Raw genomic sequence first — 12,355 nt, forward strand, 5'->3', positions numbered from 1 at the left:
TACAGAGTGTAAGTGCTATAGGAAATACAAAATACATCGTAGAAGGCTTTCTCTTGGTAAAAATGTATAGCTCTGATGTCTGATCTAGGGCAGAATGAAAGAAATGATGGGAGGCTGAGGCAGGTAAAGAATTTAAAGGGAGAAAATAATCAAGAGTGGATTTATGAAGGATGTAAGGGAAAGAAGGGTTGTGTGGTGTTGAATGGTTGGTGTCAATTCACTTCACATGAATCTGGGAAGCAAAAGTGCTGCCTCAGCAAACAGTTTTATGACAGTAGGAAGAATCTGCGCTCAGGATCTCAAGTGTATTGTTTTTGTTCTTTTCCTTTCAGACGCCCAGTACATCACCTGCAAGATGCAGAACTGCAGTGAAGCCACTCGCAGCAAACCCTTTCCAGGCTACATTGACCATAACTCCCTGATCGTCCAGGGTGATTATGTCTTTGTTCAGGTGCAGAACACCTTCTTCTCTTATTTATTCTATTACTTCATATTATATTATTCTATATTCTATTATTTTCTCTCGTGTTCCTTTGCATGTGTGTGCATATGTGTTTGCTTGCAACTACTCTACAACACTGGATCCATAAAGGCATGGAATGGATTGTAGCAGTTTGTTACAATGCTAGCTGTGTTCCTTTAAGCTCTAGTATCTTGTCACTGTAGGGCCATAGAGTTCCTGCCTGGAGTATGTACTGCGTGTGCTGGAGTGCTCTGTGCCACTCCCTGCAATCTCATCAGCACTCTGGAATTACTGCTTTAACCCCCCCAGCTGGAAGTGTCACTCATCTGCTATTACAACGGAGTAGACCAAAGCTTTTTGTAGAGTATGAGAGGGAAATACGAAAGAAGGGAGGGAGTCAGGGAAAGCACCAAAGGAGTAATCAGGCTGTATTGTTATGCCTCAGTTGTGATTACAGTGAAAAGGCAGAAGATGGGATGTACTCAGGCAAGCTGTGTTCCAGGTGAGAGCTGGTGAATAGATTTGAACCACTGTGGGTTTCATTAGGCTGCTGCCAGTGTCCATTTAATGTCAGCTGAAGAGGAAAAAAATAACAACATAATTGTAGGGAAGGTGGAGGTGAACTGGAGATCATTAGCACTAAACTGGGCTTCCAGACAGTTTATATTTTAGCATGCTTGTGAGTGGAGGGAAGAGGGAGGATTGAGATTTTACATTGGGTTAGTTGATTGCTAATTTGCTTCAGTTAATGAACTCAGTCGTAAACACCAGTCTAAATAATCCACAAATAAATCTGGGACATACGCTCCGGAACAGCTTCTGTGCCTAATGTGTCTGGGCAAAAAGGAAATGTTTATATGGCAGGGAAAACAGGGGCGTGCGTCACTGTTTAGCCATGCTCTCTCATTCCAAGATGACTGTGTTGGTGGCTCGAGTGACACAGGAGCTGGAGTATTTCTCTTCAGCCATCCTGGCTGACTCTGGACCTGGTGTTATCCCTTCTGTTCTTCAAAGGAGGAATAACCCTATGCCAGGCTGTGTTTACTTGGAAGAATAGATGAGCACCCTCCCTCTAGCCTTCCCTTCCTTCCTTGATCTCCATCTGGCTTTTCTGCAACTAAGCCATTTGGAAGGAATTAGTAGGCTCAAAAGCACTAGGGTAAAGGAATGGGAGTTTATTTTCCTACTAAACTTGTTTTGTTTACAAACTCACGCTCTCCCATTAAAAATATTTCTGGCCTTTCTTCCTTAACTTTTGCCCACTTCCCTTAAAAAAAAAGCTGAAGAGCTTTAGAATGAGAAATAGTGCTTATTTTACTTAATCTGGTATGAACCAGATGTATCTGTGTATCTTGCATTTTAAACTACTGCTGTGCCTTTTAAAACACTTAGTCTTGATAAGCTCAGGTATCAAGCAATTAAAGCAAAGTTCTGCATGGAGAATCCCCTGGAATATTTTTTCTTCAGTATCTTTCATCCAAGATTTCAAAGTACTTTACAAACATTGATTATACTTCAGCAGTACTGGAAGCCAGAGAAAATGGAGAGCTTTTTTCTTTCTTTTTCCCTCCTTTAATAGGTGGTAGAAAATGATACCTCACATTGCTCTAACCCAGCATTTTCAAGGTCTGCCATCAGTATTTATGCACTTAAATATATGGTCAGATTCACAAAAATGCCAATTCAACCAAATTTCTCTTGCCCTCCATACCTGTGAATATTTAGCTGATCTCGTAGCAGATACCTGTGATGGCTCGTCCAGGGCCACGCAGGAACCAAAGCTGGAAGCAGCTATAGAAGTCAAGCCTCATGTCTGCCAATCTGCTGATCTAACCAACAGCCTGCAGGGCGCTCTGCAGATAGCAAAGAACAGAGAGTTTTCTGGTAAGGCACCGGAGAGCTGTGGTATCAGCAGGTGACATAATGGCCCAGTTGAAGTCAAGACTTCACTTTTCACAAGTTTCTACGTGAGATTCTAGCCTTTGTCTCTCTTTGGTGAGAATGGGATTCCTCTTGTTTTCTTTTTCAGCTGCTGCCAGTTGGATCAAAATTTATTCCTCAGCTGTAACAGCACTGCAGTTTCAAGCCATTGCCACCACACTGTGGTATTTCTCTTGACAGCTTTTGTCTGATATTCTTTCCGATAATAAAAAAAAAATATTAACAAAAACCTGATGGTAACTTTCCTGCTTTTCTCGTAGTTGACATCAGGAGGAAGACCACATTATTACGTTTCTTATAGGAGGAGTCCATTTGCACAGATGAAGCTGCCAAAGTACTCCTTGCCCAAGGTAGGTGTTGCTGTTGCTAGAATGTCCATATGAACCTATAGATATTTTGATTGCACAGATCACAGCACAAGGAACTGCAAGATGACATGCACTGTGTGAAAACAGCATTCTTCTTTAACAGAACATTTGCAAGCAAGAAAGGACTAAAACCAAAAGTCAGCACTTTGGCTAGTCAAGGACATGAGCATGAAATGTACACAGATACCACAGCCCACATCAATTACCATTTCTTTATGGTTAGTTAATTAAGTTTTGGAGGGGATTCTCTCTCTATTTTTTTTTCTTTTGTATTAAAATTCCCCTCTCACTATCTTGTATAGGTTGCTTTTTTGTGCTTTGCCTCATTAGTAGATTTTAATGGGAACCAAGCAGAAAGATGTCTTTGTGCCTACTCTGTATCTGGCCTAATTAACAATGGTGAATTAGCATTGGAGCTTGAAAGGATATTTCTGCCTTCTGAAGCTGAATTTTTTGAAAGAGCTATATAAAATGTTAGCTCCATTTTGAAGAAACCACCAATTTGCAGCTGAGGTCCTAATGGGTTCTTAACAATTACAGAGGACTTTTTTTTTTGCCTTTTCGTTCTTGACATAGTCTGTCTTAAATGAGATTTAAGCTGAAAGGTAGCAAATTATCTTATGGATTCTATATGAGGTCTAACATCAGAAGACAAATGTATTCCCAGAAACTAAGCAGGGATTGTCAGAAGGGAAAAAATGAAAGTGCAAGGTCAGCCGATTCCTAGAAGTTGAAGGTGCGCCAGATTTTGTAGGTGGAAATGTCCAAAGGGATAACTCAGCTGCTTTCACAACTGGCTATCTTTGATTCCTCAGCCCAACAGACCTGTTTATAGTGGATTGACTGGGTGACCTTCATATAAACAGACTGCAGTTGAAACCCCGCCCTTGGGTGCGTCACCTTCTCTACTCTGCTGTTGAAGCCTTTGCTCCTGTTCGCAGCACCTGGAGACCCAGCTTGCAGGACATTGAGGACCATTCCAGAAGCCATGAGACCTTAGCTCTGACACAGGAGACCTGTGGTCTGCCTCAAAATTTTCAGTCGCATTTGAAGATAAGATTGCTCAGCCCAAGCAAGAGAAATCACTTTGTAAATTCAGATCAGATTTAAACAGGTGTTATTTGAAGGAGCCCTTAGCAAGGGACTTGCATTTCAGAATGGTTATTGTAAAAGCCAAATAAAAATTTTAATTCACAGCCAGTTCAGACCATCTGTAGAGACACTGTTTGCTTTAAACTTGTTTCCTTTAGCCCACACTTATTTTTTTGTCCACCTTCCCAAAGAAATCACTGGAGAGCCAGGGAAAATGAGCTAGAATTAAATTACAACGTGTTCCAGAGAACAGGAATTGGAGCAATCTATTCATGTTATTTGACCCAAAGAAAGATGCTTTGTCACAATCTCGGAATATCTTCAAAGACTGAAGAGCTACATTTGGCTTGGAAGGAGCTACAGTGGAACTGTGGCTGTCTAGGAGGCTGCTATCAAAGCAAGATAGTCACTTTTATGAAAAATGCAGAGAGAGTTATATTATTCAAAGAATTGGAACATACAGCTTCTTTTATGCCCAGATTCTTTTATCTCCTTCAGCTAAGAAAGAGGGGCCAAATATGATGAACAGTACTAAGTGACTTCTGGAACTGAGGATGGAAATACCAAGCTTTTTGTCTCTGTGTGTCACTCTTCCTGAACTGGAGGCGTGTGATGGCAGGCAGCTTTGGCAGGTGATGCTGTTGCTCAGGCGGGATGGCCTACAGCAAATCAAGCTAAAATATTATTCTTGTTGACATTAACAGCCTTATAGATACTTTGATTAAAAGCCTAAATAAGCTTGAAACTCTGTTCCATTCAAGCAGATGCCTGCATATGCGCATACAGGTTGTGTTAACCCTGTAAATAGTCTTTACTGAGACCTGTTAGTTGTTGCAGTGACGTTGATCTGTGGGTTGATGCTGCCTGTTCCATACCACAGCACCACAATGTGGGCTCTATCACACACTGTAGTGTCACTCATGATAATCACACAGGGTGCATTTACTCCAGTTTAGATGAGTGCTCTGGGCAGACATTTGAGAATACTGAAGCAAGTCAAGCAATTTCTCTTCTGAAAAGACCTGTCTTAACTGGTGTTGAGTTGAATAGTGATGGGATGGGTGCATGTGGTACTTCTGTTTTAAATTCATCACCTTATTTCAACCTCAGGGTGTACATCCTGATGGAATAAGCAATAACAAAAATAAATAAATAAATAAATAAATAAATAAATAAAATGCAGACCTTAAAAGAGCTGACAGCCCCAGTAATTTCACAGAAGTCAGAGGCAAGAGCCAGCATCTTCACAGACATTTCACAGAATATTCTGAGTTGGAAGGGACCCACAAGGATCATCAAGTTCAACTCTTAAGTGAATGGCCCGTATGGGCATTGATCCCACAACCTTGTTGTTATTAGCACCGTGCTCTGACCTACTGAGCTGGCAGAATAAAACTGGCATTACACATCCCTACTATTTAACTTGCCAGGAAAAAAGTTCCCTGACAAAATACAAAAAGGGCAATTGTTTAGTAGTTCAGAAAGCCTTGGCTTTTAGTCATTTGACTAGACACCTGATCAAACCCATGTACAGCATCATGTTACTGTTGTCTTTGGAAAGGCAAAAGGACAGATAGTAGAACTGCATATTAATGTACTTCCAGTATGTTCTGCAACAGAGAGAAAAAAGCTCAGGCTCTCAGTAGAGATAGAGTAGACAGATGCAAGGGGAGCCCCTGAAGTTGATGATGACTGTTTGAGAAAAGTGCCTCGCTTCACATTCCTGTCCTCTTTCATCTCTGTAAGGAGCTTGTGCCATATCAAGGTGAAGGCTGTCTATGATACACTGATTGATTTTAATTTTCCCAATGTGGAAATGAAGAATTTCCTGATGCTGGTCCAAGACCTGTTTGATGCCCATATACTAATTCTTTTCTATCAAAGCTTTGCATCGTTGCCGCATTGGTTGGACAAGGCCATATTAACACGAAAAGTTAATTTATCCCCAAAGACACACAGTTGGAATGCTATCTTATTTGACTTTCTGCATTACATCTATTATGCCAATTCAATCTCAATCTCTGCTTCCCTAGGCTTAAATTTGTTCAGCCTTACTGGAATCTTCTTTAGACTTCCATCTTACAGCATGCTCTGATCAAATGTAGGAAGCATCTAGTAAATAAATTAACCTGTTTGCTTCTTCAGCATTTGTGATTTCTCTGGTGTTGATCAAAGTATCTTTTTACCCCTCTCCCCCAGTTTTTACAAAACTATTGAATGAAATGGTAAGATAATGAAAAAGTACATTCACCAGACAAAACAAGTTTTACTTATAATTTCTGTCTGTGTTTAAATGGAGAGGCCTGTCCATGCGTGCACATATGCAGAAATTAACACTTGAGGTTAGAGCTGTGCTAGCCAATGTTGCCTGAAGCAGACTGGGAACGCCTGCTGATGTAGATCTACCAGCAGATTGAACCAGGGTGACAGTCTGAAATACGGAGCCATAGACAAACAGCTGTGGCTGTAACTCGTACTGGCACAGCTGGAGCTGAGAGAGGATGTCTGTTCACAGCCAAAATTAGTAGAAGTCAGTGGGACTTATATTACCTTTCCTATTGCCTTGGGAATTAAGCCAATCTGTTCCTTCACAAAACGAGCCCATCTTCTGGGATACGATTTTCTTCAGTGCAGGGAAGCAAGTAAATCAAGGGCATATTCATCCACTCTGTATTCAGATCTGGATCTGGATGAACAAGCAACTGTTCTGAATCTTAACTCCATGGTGAATCCACTTTCAAATTTATAGATCAAATTTCTTCATTATATTATTTTTTGTTTTTACATTACAATGCTTCATCTGGAAGTATTAATCCTCCCTAAAAAGCCACCAGACAGTGAATTTTCGAAGACTATTATTAGCAGAAGGGAGAAGTAGCATCAGCTTCCAAAGAGTATGTTTTCTGATAAAGTTCCCAGTTTTGCATATAGAAGGCCTGGCTGAGATTCATGGAAGCAGAATAACTTTGGGATATCTGCCCAAAACAGACCGAACAGCTGAGTCTTCTGGGAATCACCTGGTGCTAAGAAATCTTAATTTCTTTTCCTACCTCCACAGATTTTTATGGCACTAAAGAACTCAGGGTGCTTGTGCTGGGCAGATAGAACCTGGGAATTTCATTATAACAATCTCTCTCTTGGTGGCTTTTTCCATTGTAATAGAAAATAAAATAAAATGGGCAATAATTTCTCCAGGCATTCAAGGATGGGATCAGGTTTAATAGTTCCTGTTTTTTCTTTACTTATGCAATATTTTCATTGTTTCCTGCCTGCTGTAACACACAGAACAAACAGAGTAAAACAAAACCTCACTCATAGTGCTAGTGATCTAACTGCATTTCTGTTCTTTATATCCAGTGAGGATTAGGGTTGTTTTTCTTTCTTGGGGTGTGCTGTTTTGTACAATGGTCCGGGGCCTTGGCTCCAGCCCACATTTTCATTAGAAACAGTAGATAACAGCAGATGTTCCCTCATTAGATCCTACTTGTGCCAGATCCTGAGCATATTTGGCTTCTGAATGCTGGGCAAGATGCAGATGTTTCAGATGATCTTTTTTTTTTTAAACTCCTACATTTTTGATATCTGTGATTGCACAGTCATGAGTGGAAACACTCGGGTGCCAAAAGGAAAAAAAAAACCCAACAAATAAACAACCCTCCCTATTCCCCAGACAAAGTGTTCATTAAAATGAAGGTGTTGGTAAGGGGAGTGAAAGTGCTGCTGTATAATGCTGTAGTGCCAATATAAATGTTTAATTAGTACCTCATCAGTTAATTACTGCTTTGCAAATTGGCAGAAGAGAGGTGGTGTAAAATATTCCTGGATGGAATTACCTGCTTACAGTGGCTGTAGACAATACAACAGTACAATGCAGCAGTATTGTCTACTTAGTTCCCGATTAAACTCCAGCCTAAATATATTCCTTGCTCCTCCCCAATTACTTTGGTGCCCTTGGAAATGGCAGCACAGAGCTCCCTCTAGTAACCTGCCTCTCTTTTCTTTCCTCAGGACATGCATGTTATCAGCACAGATGAGAATCAGGTGTTTGCAGCTGTACAAGAGTGGAACCAGAACGACACATACAATCTGTACATCTCCGACACCCGAGGGGTCTACTTCACCCTGGCCTTGGAAAATGTCAAGAGTAGTCAAGGGCTGGAGGGGAATGTGATGATTGACCTCTATGAGGTATGTCATAACTCCAGACATCCCATTGCTATCTCAGGAGCTCACATGATGCCCAGTACCATTTCCTCCTTGCACATCAGTCTCGTAATATGGATGTGAATAGAAAAGCCAACAAATGACTAAACACGGAGTTTTACCCTCCCTAGATTCACTGCTGTATTCACCAGTAGGTTCTCATATGAGCTCATGGCTCTCTGATGCATAGGAAAAAGTTGTGGAATAGTTCATTCAGTTGCTAAGAAGAACTCTGTCTCTCAGCCAAAATCTTGCTGGGACCCATATTGGCTCTATGGCTCTGAAAGCTCCAAAGAGTCATAATAGTATCATTCTCTGATTGTTGTTGCATTTCTGGCAGTCTAATCTCTTTTCTTAGAAGTTAGGGAGAGACTGCAATCTTCAGCTGTCCTTGTCACCTTTCTCAGCTTAGACTATTCTGGGAACTTAGGTGTTTATATATATGTTCTCTTGGGCTATCCCATGAGCATGGAAACTCCTACCTCATTTTGATGCCCTCTTTACCCCTGAGCCTTTTTCTGAACAAGTGTTTTCTGCTTAAGCTCACCTGCAAAAAGGACAATTTGCGTTGTCTTTTATGACAACTCATCCCTAGACGAGGACTTTTCATGTGCCCTTGTACATCTCTTGCTCTGCTGCCTATTTTCCCCCTGGAGACAGCACTCAGCTGAGGAGAAACTCAGTCCTCAGCTGCAGTTCTGAGGGTCAGGTTCTGTTTTCAGGTCTCCCCCACAGTATTTTCTGACCATTTAGAATAAAGGTCATGAAGGAGATCTGAGTACCTTTGAAGATGAAGATGCTTCCTGTATTTCCCCATCACTGTCTCAATATTAGCTCTGCTCTCTAGTTTTCCTTCAGCTGTCCTCTACTTGGAAACCACCTTGTCCAGAGAGCCTGAGTTATACATCAGCACAGATGGACTGGAGGAGGATGGGCACTGCCATTTCAGTCATTTGGACATCTTTTACCATTAATCTCTCTGCAGTGCTGGCAGCCCATGGAAAAACTGTTGCCTCTTATTACTGTCAGCTGGGGAAGCAGCTTTACTGCATTATGTAAAGGTGTCCTACATCCCAGGGGGTAAAGAAAATCTTTTGTTTTGTTTTATTCAGCTGACACCCCACAGCAACCTGGATTGAAATTAATGGAATCAGACTTACAATGTCATATCTGCTGATTATCTAGACTGGAGGAATATTGGCTGACATGGAACCTGGCACAAACCTTCCTTTCAGTTTGATGTTCTTGCTAGAAGGGAACAGAGAGCCAGCCAACATGGTTCTCTGAGTCAGGTTGTTATAGTGATCTAGTGGAAAATGGAGAGGAAGGCAAGAGAAGGAAAAAAATCCATAGATAAATTAAAAGTAAGTGGAGAGATTGCAAATTGAGTCCTTCTCTGGTGGCAGCAGTATATTTTAAAAAGCATTATCATTAGAGAAGATGCCAAAGAAACACCTGTTTAATGTGCAGGTGTCTGTGTGCATGTTTGTCAGGTGTTAGAAGTAAGTTCTTCTGGTTGCATTTTTGTGAACATGTTTGTGTGTGTAATTCCTACACTGATTATAAATCAAGGATAAATCTGCTCGATGCTGCTCAGCAGGGAATTGCACTGGGTACAAGGAGAAAATAAAAGTTCTTTCACAGTGTCTCTCTGAGTTCCCAAAAAGGCTGTCCTATTGACCACCTCCTAAAGTAAGGGAAGAGCTAAATCACTCACCACTGGGTCTGAGTGCCCTTTCTAGTTCCTGTGTCTTCCCAGTGATGCGGTATGGCTCTGTTGGAATGGTCCACAGCAAGACAGTCCTGCCTGTGATAATCCATGACTGAAGTGGTAACAGACTGTGAGGAGGTGTGTCTGTAGCTATGGTATATATGCCTATCACTCTGGAACTTAATTTTTTCTAACAGTATGTATGTTGGCTGAGAAGTATATGTTTGATGTATGAAGGTGGTGATGGGGAGTGAAAAATGTCTTTAGAGCTGTGTGTTCAAGTGTCTTGTATGGATCTTTCTGAAGCTGTAGAGCGGCATTTGTATCTGCACACAATGCATTCAGGGTGGTGAGGATTCTAAAGTTCCTGTGTGGGAGCTGACAGAGTGCTTTCCTCTCTGGCCACTGGTGGTCATGCACTTGCTTGCCTGGGTCTTCCTCTGTTATGACTCTGTGAGCAGCAGGGCTGAACAGCTCCGTGTGCGTGTCAGGGCTGTGTATATGCAATAGATCTGTCTTTCCTTCTGAGAGTACACAAGCATGTATAGTGTGTGCAGTCTTTTTTGAAGATAAAGCTGTCCAAGACTAACAGAATAACTTTGCTTTCTCAGGAAAGGATTCTGAGTCCCAGCCCATGACTAGAATCATAAAAAGAAGAAATTCACGGGATTTCAGAACACTTTTATTGCCTGATATATAAAATGCTCTTTAATCATTTATGGCCAGCATTTCACAGGGACTATATAATAGAACTATTTTGGGACAGCAACAAAGGAAAGTACAACTGGAACTATAGGCTGTAGCCTCTGGTAGTAAAGGCAGAACTGTGTTATTTTTCCATCCTTGTCTATTCATGCAATATCACTGGGAGACAGGAGTACCCTTGTCTTTTCAGGGTGCCTTTCTACTGCAAAGAAATCCTGAATACTTGGGTGGGATCAAACAATCTGGCTGAGAAATTGAAAAGGTTATCTTTCTTCTGCTTATATCAACAATGAATTAATTAACTATTGAATTTAAAGACTATTGCCCTTTATAGCAAGCCATGTCAAAGTCTTAATGCAACTTCAAATGAAATTCAGGAAGGTGCTATTCGAATGACTGTACCAAAGCACTGTACCCAAGTACTCTCACAGCACGTGATTAGAAGTGCAGTAAGGTCCTGTTCACTGGTAGCTGCAGCATCCAAGTCCAGCCATATAATTAAATGGGTTGAGCTGGAAAAAGCTCTGAATCTGCTGTGTAACTGTTTGCCATGCGATGTCGTTTAAGTAATAATCTCTGTGAATAAAAAGTATTGATGAATGATTCTGTCTGCTAATTCTACATCATAAGCAGAGGTGAGGTGGATGACTGAACAGACTTGCTGGAAACCAAGAAGTTTCTCACTTTCCCTCTCCTTCTCCTGATTTCACTTCCCTTTTTATTGCCGCACTCAGATTGCAGAATGACAGCCTAACAAATTCATTCACAAGCTGCAGCAGCTATTGGGCTATTGATTTTCGGTGTGCTGAGAAGATGGGAACATTCTGCAGTGTGAGTTGTGGTTTGAGGTTGACTTTTTTTTTCTCCTCACTAAGATACTTTTAGGCTCGGTTCCAGTGTGAATCTGTTAGCGTCATGTCTTTGCAAAATCCTCCTGCAGGTCTGTGGATTTAAACTGTTGGGTAAAACACCAGGAAAAAGTAAAAGGATGTGGATCTCATTGCCAGCTCTGTAACTAGCATTCTGTATGGCCTTGCTTGAGTCACCAGTGCTTTGGTTTCCTCAAAATACAAAACTGTAGTAAAAATACCTCTGTCCCCCAAGTTATCCTGTTGAAACACTGATAATTATGAAACACATTGAGGTCCTTAGATGACATGTCTGAAGAAAGCTGGATGAGAATAGAAACTGCAAGTTTATGTGTGTGTTGCTGTTTGTTTTCTTTGCAAAGCCAGAATTGCTGCTGTTTCCTGCTGCTGCTGTGCAAGAGAAAAATAATTGCCTGTACATGTTTCATCTTTCAGGGGGAAGGATGCCTACACAGTTGAGAGGTTGTCACTTTACAGATAATGCTGTTGACATCTTGCCATGTTCCCTTGATGATTCTGAATTACAAGATTTCTTTCCCGTTTGTCACCTTTGCACCTGTGATGGCTTTGTCTTTTTCCCAGCACCCCAGCTTGCCTTCCTTTGATGTACATTGGCAGTTCTGGCCCTGACACCGACTACACTGACACAGCCACCAGAGCCCTGGTGGGTTTGACAGAGAAAAAAGGGACATGCACAGAACCTGCATGGACTTGATCTATTTTTCAGCCATGTCAATTTTTCCTAGGTAGCAGGGATAAAGGGAATGTTCTTGGCTAACAAGAAGATTGACAACCAAGTGAAAACTTTCATCACCTACAATAAAGGGAGAGACTGGAGTTTGTTGCAGGCTCCGCACACAGATCTGAGAGGAAATCCCATTCACTGTCTCCTAGTAAGTACCTGAGGGGGGAATTTGGGGAGTGGTAATACCCCAAAACAATCTTGTTCTACTGGGTAGCACAAGAAAGAGAGGGCAGCTCCTCTCTACATGAAGTGTATCTC

At 41.4% G+C, this 12,355-nt stretch overlaps 1 protein-coding gene across 4 annotated transcripts in view; it reads left to right on the top strand.

Annotated features, from left to right (window-relative positions):
• Positions 1-12,355, top strand: part of SORCS1 (sortilin related VPS10 domain containing receptor 1) — a 264,794-nt gene that overhangs the window by 194,585 nt on the left and 57,854 nt on the right. For all 4 annotated transcript variants that reach the window (XM_048310550.1, XM_048310548.1, XM_048310547.1 and 1 more), the window contains exons 7-10: positions 333-451; positions 2,665-2,754; positions 7,873-8,052; positions 12,099-12,245. In XM_048310550.1, coding sequence (XP_048166507.1) covers positions 333-451; positions 2,665-2,754; positions 7,873-8,052; positions 12,099-12,245 — 536 coding nt within the window. The remainder of the gene's footprint in view (positions 1-332; positions 452-2,664; positions 2,755-7,872; positions 8,053-12,098; positions 12,246-12,355) is intronic.

Source organism: Corvus hawaiiensis, chromosome 8, assembly GCF_020740725.1.
Source record: "Corvus hawaiiensis isolate bCorHaw1 chromosome 8, bCorHaw1.pri.cur, whole genome shotgun sequence".
Classification (NCBI taxonomy): domain Eukaryota; kingdom Metazoa; phylum Chordata; class Aves; order Passeriformes; family Corvidae; genus Corvus; species Corvus hawaiiensis.